Raw genomic sequence first — 15,239 nt, forward strand, 5'->3', positions numbered from 1 at the left:
GTTTGCTTATATGTTTTAGCAATATTTGTGATTTTCACACAGCTGTAAACACAAAACTAGAAACACTATCGTTAAATGAAAAATAACTTACATCAAACCAAATGCAATCAACACAAAATAGTACTTTTGCACAATGACAGACACAATGGTTATTATCTCGATTTTTTACAGAAAATGTAATTTTAAGCAATTTAGGAAATATATGACTTGATTTTTGCAAACATAGCTCTGGGATTTCTTACCTGAATTTCAAATTTTATCGATTGTGTAACTTTCAAGTCAAGATATCACTGTAATACAACTGCATTGCCCCCTGCTGGCTACAGTATCACACTGCAGGATACAGTAACTTCAGTTATTGGCAAAAAAATTGTTTACAGGATAACAAATATATCAGAAGTGTGGGTTTTATGAGCTACTTTGTTTCAGTAATAACATGCGAGTCATTTGTATCATTCAGATACAATTCAGATATAATTCAGAACAAAATATTTAATAAAAGTTGGCTACATTTTTACATTTATGTATTAATTAAATTTTGATCTCTCCCTATAAGAATCACTTAATTGGCATTCAGTAAGCATAAACATGAATGGACATGGAAAAACAGCAAGGATTACAGTCTTCAGAAGACAAAACACACAATATACACACCACAGTTTCAGATTCACATCAGAATAATAAGAAAAAGGTGAAATAGATTAGTTATGATGTATATTTTTTATATCACAAACACCAATAAATAAATTATTCAGCTCATAGTAAGAAATTAATGGGTCAATTTATTAGAAGAAACAGTAGATTTGATGTTCAGAAAGCAACAAAGGCTCTTAACTGGTCATCTAAGTTTTTGCCTGTGTTAATTTAACAACTATAACACAAATGTGTGATGAAACTATAACACTTCAAGATATGATGTTTGTAGCAGTGCTTTTCAAACCTAAGCTTTATCTTCAAAGATTATAATCTCAACAGAATGAACTGTGTATTTACAGAGACTGAAGCTGGGGTGGACGTTAGAGTAGTAGACTGTATGAATATAGTGATCATGATTTAATGTGATGGTCGTAGTTTTATACTGTGGTTGTGTTTGAATAGCAGTGGAGGACTCTGGTTGGTGTACTCAAAGGGCACGTAAAGTCTCTCACTTTGAAAGCAGTGTTTGGATATTTAAGTGCTTTGTGGTATTTGGCAGATTTTCAGTAGCAGAGGAAAGGTGCTCACAGAGATATTACAAGTGATTCACCTCTGCAGTCAGAGAAGGCAGATAATGAGATAATACTATTGCAGAGTTGAATGTTGAGTAACGTGCTTTGATATAAGAGATAGAAGGAATACAAGCTATTAATATGAGCAAGAGTCATAATGGTTTCAGACGCCAAGGTGTGTACTGAGCCGACAGAGAGCGTCTCCTACAATGTCCAGCTCGTGTCTGAGCTCCTCGACCATGTCATTGATGCTGGGCATGTCCTTCAGCACACACACGCTCTGTGTGTATGGATTATACCGCAGGGAGAATGGACGCTGGATTGTCTTTGCAAATTCACTGTGAATAATAAAATAGAGGAAATATACGGTCAAAACAAAACAACAATGATATGGCAGCCAAAAATACCAAGTCACTTATTTAAAAAATAGTTTTACCGCATTCTAAATTTGGCTTCCTCAAAGCTCTCCGAAACAAAGTAAACATCTTGAAAGGTGGTGATGAGACACTCCTGTTTGCAGGTGACATTGGGCTCAAAGGGCAGGATTTTAGCAGAGCCTGAGAGAGAGTGCTTCAAAACAATACATATGCGTTTCAGTCATTCACCTCAGTTAAATTCATTAACAGCAGTTACAATACTGCTCAGAATTTAGGGTCAATAAGATTGTTTTTTTGGATGCAGTAAATGCAACAAAAGTGTCAATAACAACATTTATAATGTTACACAAGATTTCCGTTTCAAATAAATGCTGTTATTTTGAACTGTCTCAGTTTATACATGATTTCTGAGGGATCATGCAAAAATGGAAAATTGACAAATGGCTGATGATAATTCAGCCATTAAAGAGAAAACAGTTCAGTTTCACAATATTCTTTTTTTATTGTATTTTGATCAAATGAATGCAGCTTTGGTATTTTTAAAGACATTTAAAAAAACCATCTAGCAATTTATTCATATTTACTGTTGAAACTAGTTATTATATTAAGCATAAAAAGATTATATCTATAATTCTAAATCTGATAATGTGTATCCACCTTAAGTTCGCTGATGGAAGAGAGAAGCCCAGCGCCGTATGCTCTGAGCGATCCCTCCTGCTTACACAGGCCAAACTCCACCGTGAAGAAATAGCACTGCAATGGAACATACAACAACAGACCAACCATCAAAACTAGTGCAAACAATATTAAGGCTTTATGCCTATATACTGTGTAAAGAGCAGGAAAGCTAAATGTAAGAAATACATACTGTTGCTAACTTCTGCACAGCATCATCAGACGCCCCGAGAGAAGCCAGTCCTAATTCCTGAGAGAACTGTGCAAAACTGGGTTCGGCCAACAGAGGAACATGACCCAGCAATTCATGACATGTGTCCCTGAAAAACACAGACAAGAAGATCAAGAAGATCTCTTTAATTACCGAATAAGGCTGAATAAGGCCTAGTTCACAAGACATATACAAACTGTGTAAGTGAAGCAGAAGCGCCCTTGCATAAAGATTTGATGTTAAGACCGTTTCTGCTGTAGAGTTGCAGCTCTGTGCAGAAAATGATTGATTTCTGGATTACTACATTGAGTATTTCTTTAAAAATGCACCTTTATGCTTTTTATGATTTATTTTTACCTTTCCTTTAATATGTACTAAATCTGTTGGTGCATGCAAATCATCTGCAAAGATAAAGCACAACAAAGTCCACACCAAATGGATATAACCTCTCCAGTAGATAACACTCGCCTAACACACTTTGTTTATAGGCATGCCATTATGTCTATGACTATGCTACATCACCAAAAAGAAAAAATAAACTTAATACCAATTTATACCAATACCAACGCCACAGTTACCATAGATATAATATAGTTTACAGTTGCTCATGGGGCCTTGGAAGCTAAAAACCCAACTGATCATTCACAATAGACTGGATGGGCGAACTCGGAGATGGGAACCAAAAAAGAACGTTTCAAGCAGATGTAAAAAGAGGTGCTGCAGCAAAGTACAGTATGAAAAAATTATGTTTTTTTATTTGAAATCATGTAAATGTATTCTATCAGACACCAAATATAAATTTATGACTTTTAAATAAGCATAAAAGGGGGACTTTAATAACTGCCATAAATATAAAATGATTATTGAGAGCACTGGCTATTAACTTGATCATTCTGAAATCATGTGACGGAGTTTAAACATTGAAATGTGGTTGAAAAAAACATTGCAACAATGTTTAATGCCAAAGGATTGTAAATAGGTTAAACCAATCATTTTATATCAATGTTAAAACTTTAACATGCTGCAATAAATCAACTTTTATGCAATGTTCCAAACTGCAACAAAATTAAATGATTCAACCTTGATCCATGAAGTTGAATCACCCAAGAATGGAACCCAAACCCCAAAGTGCAAAATATAAACTGCTTTAATCATCTGGATTCAGTTTGATTAAAAGGTGATGTGTTTGTTTTCATTTCTACATGTTCATGCATCAGGTGTGACAGACAGTTGGTATTGCTTCAACAATAGGTACTGCTTCATAAAAGCCTTTTTCAAAAGATTGTGTCAATAAACAGGCCTGAAGAGATAAAGGGATATACAGTATGCTTTGTACTCACGGTTCAGGAGTGTAGAGAGGATCTGAGCTGTGACGCACATATTGTGTACAGTGAAACACTCTGAAGGCCAGACCAGCTAGAAAGTCTCTCGGTGACAAGTACCCAGCAACAGGGCGAATGGTGAAGCCAGTTCGCTCTGAAACACACATCCAGCAGCCATATAACTACTGCCATCTCCTGGTCACACAACTAATACTTCTCTCAGCTTGTATTGTAGCAATTGTAACGTTAAAATGCATCACATAGTTTATGGCTGTGTGTGCACTAATGGTGTGCGCTCAGTCTCACCTCTCAGGAAGTTGGACACGTCCTCCAGCTGTGGTATGTTGTCCTCTCTGTAGCCACAGAACTGGGTGAGCAGAGGCAGGTTGTTTAGGTGCTCTCGACAGGCATGTGTGGGGTACAGCTTATTCAACTCCCGGAAAACAACACCCCACGTCTTCACCTCTTCCTCTGTAAACTCTACACGTGGTATAGGTTCTCCACTGCGGAGTGAGAGAGAACCTTGTCAATATTAAAGATAAATATGTGGAAATAATGTAAGAGTTTTAAAACCTTTTTGTTAAACGTACTATTTGTAACTCATGGCAAGATCAGCAAAATATTTCCTTCTCTTACGATAAATGTTGTCTTTGAATCCCTGAAATCATATAGGAACAAATACATACATAAGGTCGTGGAATATTTTAGCAGCTCAAATACTGAAGAGCGTTACATGATCACGACAAAAATACTATTATCAGTGAATTTCTATAGCCTTATTATCTAGGAAGATGTAAGAAAATACTGACCGGATGATCCGCATCCAAATCTGAACCATACATCAGAACACGACAGGCACTCTTATCCAGATCTGAGATCTTCTTGGGGAACCAAGGCACCTCAGCAAGATCTGAAAAATGTTTTTTTACAGTGTTACGCAAGATTTATAGACACGTTTCTGTGCAATACTCATCTATCTAATAAAGGAGCAAAACACAGTACCGTTTGCAGGAGTCCAGAACTTATCAGGTGAGTCCATGGTTATGATGCTTGTTTGTTTGCGCAGCAGCTGAACAACCTCTTTTAGAGTTTCTCGATCACTGTCACAATCCACCAGTACTTCCAACTCTGAGTTACGCCGCCGGGACTTACGTGACTCAATATGCAAAAGCTTTACCTGGCTGTCCTGTTTATAATGAATAAAAATATTTTAGCCATCTTTAAATTTAAATGGAAAAAAATCTATTTGAATAATATCTATTCACTTGTACACTGCAGTGGCACGGAAGGAGGTGGAACTTGATACAGTATCTATAAATTCACTTAATTCTTTGACAGTGCACACTTTCCATAATAGGGTTTCAAAGTTGTTGTTTATTATTGCTTTATCTGGAATTATTAAACAACTAGCTATTTAACCATTAATGTCTTAGTTATGAATAACATGATTCTACTGAAGCTGAAAATCTAGAAAATAGTCAAGAAAGAAAGACCAGACTGGTAACAGTTAAAGAAGGCAAATATTAATGTACCTGAAATAATTTTAATGCTTTCACAAGCCCTCCGACTTCATTCTTTAGAGAGAAGACAATTGCAGCATGTTCTCTCTTGGAGGAACGTATCTTGTCTTTGTTCTCTTCTGTCTTATGTAAAGTAGTTTTTTTAAACTTAAATAAGAGAGAGAGAGAGACAGAGAGAGAGAAAGAGAGAGAGATTATAATCAGTATATCATTGGGTTTTACCTCAGGTGTTTTCACATTTGCATGACAATCTCTCTACTACAGCAGATGTTTAATATCCCTTGTGAGTGAACTTCTGTTTGCTTTTGACGTTTTTTTTTAAAATACGAAATCGTTATTCACAGGCTAATAACATGTAAAGATCATTATTTTCAAAAGGCTGAGTATAATACATTATGCAGTCAAATTTAGGTTAGGGCTAGGCTATATATGACAAGACCAGCACTATGTGGTGGACAGCAACTGCATGTAAAAGCCAATGAATTTAAAAAACAAATGTAGAATACAATGCACAACAAATCAGAAGTTCATACGCATTGAATAATAATAATAATAATAATAATAATAATAATAATAATAATAATAATGTGTGTTAAATTTTTTATCATAGTTATTTAAATGCACATTAATGATGACAATGACTTTTCTCCCCAAATTCAAATTTTTAAGCTTTATGATATGTAAGATATTATCAAAAATTGTTTTATTTTGAATATATGTCGAAAGTTGTTCTTACCTCTTTGTTGAGTTGCTTCTCTTCGTAATTCTTATTGATGGAGTCAAAAGACCGTCCTCGACGCGGCCCGTCAAGCTTGTTGGAGAGCATGGATGGGTGCTTCTGTTTTTATAGTAGAATATGGAGGTGCGTGGCTCACAGATACGCTTCTGTCAGTCTGATAATAATGTTTTCTCTCTGGATTTATAAAGAGATCAGGCGGAGGAGGGGGAGGAGCGCGCGGCTCTGGAAAGTGCTTCCTGACCAGCCGACAAGAAGATTTTGACTGGAAATGGTTCAGCAACCGAGGACTATTCGACCGTTAGATCATTATGGTACATTAATAATAATGATAATAACATTTAAATAAAGTGGGGGAAACAAAACTTGTGTTATTAATGGTAGAACGGAAAATAGGAGCAAACAGGATTAGCTGTAGCTTTTTATTTTACTCTAGTGATTAAAATGATTTTGAATCACACGGTCTCACACTGCCCTTTAAAGTTTACTGCCTGAATGTATGCCAGTTTACTTTTATTATGTAAAACTGTTTTCCCTAGATCTACTGAAAAAAGTGATATCTGTATTATTATTATTTTTTACAAAACTGATATAATTCAAGGACGTTTTAAACTAAACACATGGCCTACAAAACCTTAAAGTTAATGAGATATCACAGTGACAACAAGCCCCAGTCTCTATTGGACAGCTTATTTGGCATAATATACATTTTTGTATGCTATTGATAATGTTCCTTAATCTATAATAGTAATATTTATTATTGATCGAAGTTACAAAATGTCAATGAATTACCAGCCTATCAGTAGTTCATCAAAATCACAAGAAAAGAGAGAAAAAAAAAACAGAACAAAAAGGTAAGGAAATGTATATAAAATAGAAAACGATCGCACAATGGTTCAGTGTTGATATGCTTTAACACTATTGCCTGACAATCCTTTAAAACGTTCATTACAATCATGTCATAGACCTTGGCATTTAAACACACCCAATCTTTCATTTGGTTCATACTGTTGACTTTCGTTTATTGATTTACTCTTTCCAAGGTTGGTCTGGGATCAGTGAGCTTTATTTCCACACCTCTGCGGAAAGACCAGTGATGAAGTGATGTGGATAACGGTCTAATAAGACACGGCAGCAGGCCTAGATTAACTGCCGATGACTGATTCGGAATGTGCTTGTCACTGGTTCCTGTTATCTCCAACCAAAAGGCCCCTGCAGTCCACACTACAGTTCCAGTCCGGGGGTGAGTTGTTCCAAAGGGAGAAACATGGAAAATAATACAAGCACGTCAATGAGCATGGCTCAGATTAATAAATAATGATGTGGTAGTTATGAGCAATGTCTGTTTACAAGCTCACACCAGCATTAATTAGCTCAAATGCAATATAATTAGGTACTGCTGTACGTCCATTTCCAAACAACATGACTAATCTTTTATTCAGACGTTCTCACGCTACTTCTGTGCTTTATTGGTCCATTGTCTGTGCCTCCCACTGCTTGGTCATTGATCTGAAAGACCTCCATACCCCTCCTCAGGGGGACACACAGACAGTCTTTTGTAAGGCAGCCCATAAGTACACATCTCATTAGGCTTTATGAAGTGAGAGATTCACCATCTATTGAAACGCAGCCAGTTTATACCAGTTCCAACAGCATGTCCAGATTTTGTGCACCATTTAGTGGAGATGTAGAATATCTTTAGCTTTGCAAACCAATATCCTACATTATATCATTCAAATACTGAAAAGCAAGATGTGTGCAAATCGAAATGCTTTGTACTTTATGACTCGAAGAAAATCTCATTCATATAACCGCAACTCATTTAGAGGTAAGGCACAGGAAATGCTTGAGCTTTTTGGTGGTAACAGCTATCTGGGGGTCAAAAAGCAGCAGGGAATGAGCAATGTGCCATCTAAAGATGCATGTGTCTTAATAGGGTTAGCATGTAACCTTATATTTACTTTTGAGATTTATGTTCATTTCCTTTTGGCCACATATTATAATGGTGTTTGCGCAGAACCGGTGACGTACAGCATGATTGAGCCAAGTCAAATCATGCTCAGACTAATCCAATGCAGAACTGGAGCCTGGTCTATTAGCATAAGCTTCACTGTAGACACACAGCTTGCAATCAGAGACTTCATTCTGAGACAATTCAATCTGCAATCCGTCTCAGCAACAGGAAGTTCCCTTCAATCGAGGTTGTGAGGAAAAGGCAATGATAGAAAAAGCTATGATACATATTGTGAGTTCACTGGTCTGTCAAACAACCTGAAGTTCCTTCAAGGTATTAGTACTTCCTGCCCTCCTAGGTGAGCAAGACAAGTTATGATGTGATGCAGAACAATGTCAGGAAAGATTAAGTCTGGTCATGATCACTGAGCTTCAGTTGAAAGATGACAATCGTAAGAAATATCTCACCAGCCTAGTAAAAAAAAATCCATTACAGTAGGTGGACCAAATAAGATTTGCTCCAGTGCCGGGAAAAAGACCTAGGTAACTCTCATTAGTGGTTTAATCGAGCTGCGAGGCACTTGAGTCAAGTTTTGGCACGGTCTGCAAACTTTATGAGACTGTAGATTCTTATGTTGACCTTTTATATCTGTTATTTAAATGCAAATGTTCATCGATATACAGAGAGAGAGAGGAAGAAATGAATGTGTATAGCTCAGAAGCTCTGAGAGCTAATTTGTTTGACCAGGGGTAAACATGTGCGTCAGCATGCTGCTTGTGCATCTGGCTCGCTCGGCAATCTATGACCTCTTCATCACCCAGTAAAGACGATGGATTGCAAAACAGGCTGTGACAGGACAGAGGGGTATATGATTCCATCATAATCTTTTTAAAGCTCTGGAGGAAATCAATGGGACTTCCTGTTTCATAAAGTGAAGAAATGACATATAATGTTCTAATAGATTTTTTATTTAAAAAGTAATGCTCTTTTCATAAGTGGTTTCCACAATATTAAACAGCACAACTGTTTTTAACATTGATTATAATAAATGTTTCTTGATCATCAAATTGCCATTTTAGAATGATTTTGGAAGGAGCATGTGATACCAAGGATTGTTGTAGTCAGTTATTTTAAGTTACTTTAAATTTTAATATTATTATTAAAACAAAATTTCTGATAAAAAATAAATGCAGCTTTGGTGAGCATAAGAGACTAGTAGTGTTCATAAATATTACAAGAGCCAATCCATCCAAAGGAAAGTAAATGATCTTGAATGATCCTTGTCTTTATGCTCGTTCAAAACTTCATCCAACATTGTAACAATATTGACAATATGCTTTTGACTTTCAACAATCATTCTGAAGTAAATTATTGAGTTTTTACAGCGTAATAGGTTGGTATTGACATTTCAACGCTGAAGCTGTATGACACAGGAAATTAGTTGCAAGACACATAAAAAGGTTTACTGACCTTTCCGTTTTTAACATTAGACAGTACCTCTCAACTACTTTGAGGAAATTTCTAGAACATCATTGAGAAAATGGAATGCACTTTGCAGAGAGCAGCAGATATTTTATTATCAGTATTGTGAGAAGAGTATGTGGCGATCTAATAAAACTGAATTTGCCAGGTTTAGAATCGAAAATGAACTTCTATTGCTAATGGATGGTGATGTTGCATTGAAGTTTGGGGGATCAGTTTATTGAAATTTTCTATTAAATTCATTATATGTTCACTTTGAAATGTATTGCATCTTAGCATGTTTCTTACAATTCTTAGAGGGAATTTCAGAATAGCAGTTACAAGAGAAGCTTTACATTTTCATAGTGCAGGTATATATAACAGTCAACACTTGAATGGAAGAATAGTACGGCCATGACAGCAGCCAGACCAATCTAATGGACTAACTAACCCAACAGAATGACCGACAGCTGTAGAGACACTGACAGACTTGACTGTACATGAGCAGTCACATTTGATTAAATTCTTGCTCGGATGATATACTGCCTTCCAACCATCAACCATATCCAGTTCTTTCTTAGGAAGCAACGAAACCACTCAGAGGAAAGGAAATGCTTGAATGAGGAACGCTAACCAAGTCTAGTCTACAAATTGTGAACATTTGGTGAAATTGTTAAGAATTACTCCCTTGAGTTCATTCTACAAAAAAGTGAAATTTAACTATCAGTTCAGGAAAGAAGGGAGAACAATTATGAAAACTAAATGGTTACATAACATGACAAAGTTAGTTTGAATATACTGTATACATTTATTTAAGATAAAGGTAAATTTGTGTCATGTATGAAATTTGTTCAACAGTTTGTGGAAGTGGCAGATGCACCTAACAGTTCACAATGCAATGCTAAGTATACCAGACGGGATTTAAAAACATGTCAGGAATTACCCTACAGCGAATCATCTCCCCAACCCTCATCAGAGAAAATATCAGCCTGTCGTTGTTTGAAATTGTTTCTGAAGTCCTCATCAAAGTGCTCCAGGTCATCTTCTTTGAAAATACCCTAGAAAACAAGGAAAATAAGAAAACATACAAATGTTGCATTACAAAAAATACATTCTCTAATGGGTCTGATCAAGTGAGAAATGTGTGTGTGTGTGTGCACTATGGTGTGGTGTTCTCACCTTTGGAAGGTATCCCAACAGTTTCGTTGCATGCTGTTTTAGGAGCCTCTGTCTCTCCTCTTCAATGATCTTTCGCCGCTGAGCCTCTCTCTCCTTCTCCATAGCTCGCTCCTCTTCCTCCCTCTCCTGTTGAATATTTAGATTCATTCATTCCATGTCGTCTGTACTATCAGTGGTTATTGGTATAGTCTGAATCAGAAGCAACTAATGGAACTAATTTCTGCACATTTGCATGCTTGATTTGTGGCTTTGAGTCTTACTTGTTCAGCCAGATACTGCTGTCTCCTTTCTTCCAGTAGCTTCTCCACAGCTCGTTTGTGTTCCAACTGTTTCATACGGCGCTTCTGGGCATTCATCTGCTCAATGCGGTCATCCTCTGCAAACTTGGCCATCATCATCTGTCTAAAGGTCTTCTCTTCCTCTTTCTCAGCTTGTATGCGCAACTGCTTGAAGGCCATCATCTCCTGACATGTCTGCTGCAGCTCTAGCCGCTGCCGGATCCTCTTTTCCATCTCTTCCTGTAAGTGAGTGACATGATGGTAAAGAAATAATAAATGTACACAGTCCTGAAATATGCTTAATATTCTTGGTTAATTGAAATATGACTGGGATTTTTCTAGATAGGCATCATAAGGTTAGTGTTGCCAGGGTCACGATTTTCCACACAATTGGGCTATTTTAAAAATGTCACAAGAAAATTTTTTGTATTGTGTGTTTTTGGGCCACTTATATAATGTACCACAGCCACCAAAAGGCTTACTAGAGGTTACATTTAGACACAAGTTTCACACACATCAGGAACTTGAAAGCAGTTAAATTAAGTTTGCCATTATAGATTAATAATGCATTTATTCTTGTGTGTAGACAAAACAAGAGTAAATGTGGAGAGTAGAAGAGTGAAACAAAAAGAGTATGTAGACTATTAATAATAGTCTTGACTGAGATTAGAAGATTTTTAAAAGAACTGGGGAAGTGAAAGAATGTGTAGCTTTACAGATTAAATAATAAATGTGCACATATCGCATAAAAGGTCTAGCTAAAATTATCCAAAAAAACAAACAAACTGTGTTTTCATTACTTTTGGGTGGGTTTTTTTGAGTCAGTTTTGGAATAGAATTTCTTTGTTTCTTTTTAGATCTGGCAACCCTGCATAAGATTAACCTGTGTCTTCTTTGTAAAAATGCACAGTGTGTATCCAGTAAAGTGAGATGTAGTAAGAGACACTGTAGGAGAGTTCTCACAATTTCCTGTTGTCTTGCAGCCTCGGCCTGCTCTTCCAAGTGAAGTTCCTCACGGACGCGCTCCATCTTCTCACGCTCTCTTTTCTCCATCTCGATCTGCTCAGAGAGCTTAACAAGAAGGAATGAAAGAACACATTAATACCTGAATCTTGAGTACATAATGGCACAGAGGGTGAGCTGTCATGTACCATTTTGTGCAGGGTTTCTTTGGCCTGTTCTCGCTCTCTAACTTTGGCCATCCTGTCCTCCTCCTTCCTCTGCTGGTATTGGGCAAACTCAATGATGCGCCTGTTCTCCGCCTCCACCTTTGCTCGCTCTAAATGTCTCCACTCTGCTTGCTGCTTTTTAAAATCTTCAATGTATCTCTTAGTGGCCACCACTTTCTCAAGTCGTAACTGAAGCTCCCTGTAAATTAAGCTTGTCAGTTTCAAACCATCCTAAAACCATTTAACCAGCTAATCTAAAAGAGGTTATGTTGTCAGCTTTCTCCAGAATTTCTAAAAATGAAGTAGAAAACATAATACTCAGGAAAACGTGAAAACAAAGAACACACTTACCTCTGGTCTTCCTCATAGATCTTCCGCACTATTTCGTCCACCATGAGTTTCTCTTTAAGAAACTCTTCATAGGCTTCCTGTCTCTTGCGCTCCTTCTCCTCAAGCTGCCGCTCAAGTTCTTGTTGGTACCGCACTACCTCCTCATACTTCTTCTGCTCCTGCTTCTCTTTCTCAATCTCTGCAAGCTCATGCTCGTCCTTCATCTTACGGGCAACAGCTGCCTCTTGTCGCTGGTAAGATGTAAATTCACAATAAGCAAAACCACAAAATAAGAGACTCAAATGTCAGACACATATTTGCAGATCACACTGTTACCACTGTCTCATATCGCATGGCTTCCTTTTCTGCCATCTGTGCTGCCCGTTCTCTGTTCGTGTAGGCAGACTTGAGCTTTAACTCCAGCTCTCGAAGCTCAACGCTGCCAATAAAAAAACAGAGCTTAATAAATGTTAAACCTATAAAAACATTATGCAGTGCTATAGTGCAATCAAGCTCTCCGGTCTCTTACCTGTTCTCTTTAATGTACTGCCTCATCTTCTCATCTCGGAGTTTCTCATTATTAATTCTGGCAAGCTCCTTGGCCATCCTCTCTTCCTGTTCAAGCTGCCTCTCTCTGAACTGTCTGTCCGCTTCTGCCTACAACATACATTTTGCATCTATTTTATTTATATTTTAAAATAAAAATGGTAATGTTACATATACATTATATGTTTTGATTTAGAATAGACTGTATTCAGTGTATGTTCTGAAATGCATGGATGTTCTTAAAGGTATGTTCATATTTTTGTATGGCAGAAAAAAAAATAAACAGTAGGGCAGAGCTAATGGGGATCCTAACAAATAAACAAAATACGAATAATGTAAAACGATCAGAATAAAATCAACCTTGAGAAGTGATTCCTCCATTTGTTTGCCGTACTCTTCATCTTGCATTTTGCGCAGGAAGCGCTTTTTCTCGATTCTGTCTTCGCACTGGATGTTGGCTTGCAGTTGCTTGTCTTTGGCGATGTGTTTGCTTTGATTCTCACGCATTTCCTCCTGTTTGCGGTGCTCCAGCAGCATCTTCTGATGGTGGCTGTGAGAGATGTTGCGCTGCTGGCTCGTGAAAGACTGCAAAAAGACGGTTTCCCGTAAGTACAATACAACATCGCATCGTAGCATCTGCAACGATTAACGTTACCTAGTTCGTTGAATTTAGTTACTCATATCTGCATTATTCTTACCATTCTTCAGGTGTACTGGAGGTTGTGGATCAGGTCCGTCGACTTTGTGATATAAATGCTTTTGTTTCTAACTAAACAAAGTGGGAAACGCCAGCCACACTCAGTTGTTTGTGAGCCGTTGTCCTAGAAACGCCGGGCTTTCCACCTGTTAATAAAGACGAATATTATTGGCCAGCGCAACTCTTGCAGTACTAATAAAGTGCAACATGTTCCGGAAGCAAATATTCCCATTTATTTTCTCTAAAATAGATATACAACGTAGTGGTAGTAACAATGAAGCATGTGAAAACTTACAATTTATTAACCATTGTCCATTGCTTCGCAAAATGAGTCATTGTTTAGAAGCACTCTAAACGCGAAACTCTAGTGACGCCTGGTGGTCAGAATTATAGATATGAATGATGCAAATGGAATGTAGAAGAAGAAGAAGAAAAACATGCAATGTTTTCTTGAATCTCTATTAAATGCAATTAAATCTTTTGGACAATATAAAATACAAAGTAGAAAATTTATAAAACTGAACGTAACTTTTTCAGAAACTATCAAAAATATGTCATTACAAAAGAAGAAAAACACAATGAAAATTAAAAATTTAACAGGCTCTTCAAATATGCTTCATTCTTTGTTAATGTTTTTCAAAGATTTGTTTTCGCTAATCGTGGATCTGAATTCATTGCCACAGATTGCCACAAACTTCTCGTGTGGGCGGGCTTAACAGTGATCTACTCTGATTGGATAGTGAGCTTTTGATGGACAGGTGCTCTCTGACAGTTATTCCCATGTATCTTTTAGTAAGCAACTAAAGTAGCAACAGAGGTGATAAACTGAGAGGCTGTGTTTGTGTTGCAGTTACACATTTAGCAAATGTAAAAACAGGACAGATCTATTGCAGATGATCTCAGACATACTGATGCATATTAATTTGAATACATAACAGTCTCGTCAGAATTTTGCACATATGTTGTTTGTTAAGTTTGATATTATTAGGGACCCCAGCAAGAAGCAGCATTGCAGTGAATGTGAGAAAAAAAGTATTAAAAAGCCATAGGGCGAAGTCTAGCAATATTTCTGATAAATGATAAGGAAGTTTTACATTGCACATGTGGGTCAAAAGACAAATTAAAGTCAAATATAACTCTTAATTTTTTATATATCTGTTCAAAAGTCCAAAACAGAAACATCCGTGTATAAATTAGCAAACCGCAGCTTTACGGAGCCAATGAACATAACCGAAGTCTTATCAATATTACGTTTGGTTCATCTAAGTTTTTATCTTAGAAATACAGTGTGAGAGAAAAGAAACATCCACATTTTGACCTGTGAATATACTGTAGTGAGAATAAATTTAGTGAATAGAGTGAATATAAATCCGACTACTCATTTCACCCTCTGATTTCTGTTTTATGGACAAAATATAATCTTTTGTGTTCCACACAAGAGATGAAGTCACATAGGGTTCTAATAATATAGTCATTAAATAAGTCATATAGGTCAGTTAATGATTACAGTACAATTTATTGTTCTGAAGCCTCAAAAGGTTGTCCATTGACAGGAATGGGTCTGATGGTTATCAGA

General features: G+C 36.8%; 2 protein-coding genes across 2 annotated transcripts; both read right to left on the reverse strand.

The window, feature by feature from the left end:
* Positions 1 to 456: 456 nt before the first annotated feature.
* tph1b (tryptophan hydroxylase 1b) lies at positions 457 to 6,191 on the reverse strand. The gene is made up of 11 exons (XM_026267444.1): positions 6,050 to 6,191; positions 5,326 to 5,460; positions 4,796 to 4,979; positions 4,603 to 4,703; positions 4,384 to 4,451; positions 4,100 to 4,296; positions 3,812 to 3,947; positions 2,454 to 2,580; positions 2,243 to 2,338; positions 1,645 to 1,778; positions 457 to 1,546 (listed from the first exon to the last, which is right to left on the reverse strand). Exons 1-11 carry the CDS (start codon positions 6,137 to 6,139, stop codon positions 1,372 to 1,374), a joined length of 1,443 nt encoding a protein of 480 aa, XP_026123229.1. The 5' UTR covers positions 6,140 to 6,191; the 3' UTR covers positions 457 to 1,371.
* A 921-nt stretch (positions 6,192 to 7,112) lies between these two features.
* mns1 (meiosis-specific nuclear structural 1) lies at positions 7,113 to 14,025 on the reverse strand. Its single transcript, XM_026267445.1, has 12 exons — positions 13,959 to 14,025; positions 13,665 to 13,809; positions 13,327 to 13,551; positions 12,950 to 13,077; positions 12,757 to 12,859; positions 12,442 to 12,671; positions 12,073 to 12,289; positions 11,885 to 11,992; positions 10,904 to 11,161; positions 10,644 to 10,769; positions 10,408 to 10,522; positions 7,113 to 7,273 (listed from the first exon to the last, which is right to left on the reverse strand). The coding sequence occupies exons 2-11, from the start codon at positions 13,665 to 13,667 to the stop codon at positions 10,409 to 10,411; spliced, it is 1,512 nt and encodes a 503-aa protein (XP_026123230.1). The 5' UTR covers positions 13,668 to 13,809; positions 13,959 to 14,025; the 3' UTR covers positions 7,113 to 7,273; position 10,408.
* Between the last annotated feature and the right edge of the window lie 1,214 nt (positions 14,026 to 15,239).

The sequence above is a fragment of the Carassius auratus genome, chromosome 7, assembly GCF_003368295.1.
Source record: "Carassius auratus strain Wakin chromosome 7, ASM336829v1, whole genome shotgun sequence".
Classification (NCBI taxonomy): Eukaryota; Metazoa; Chordata; class Actinopteri; order Cypriniformes; family Cyprinidae; genus Carassius; species Carassius auratus.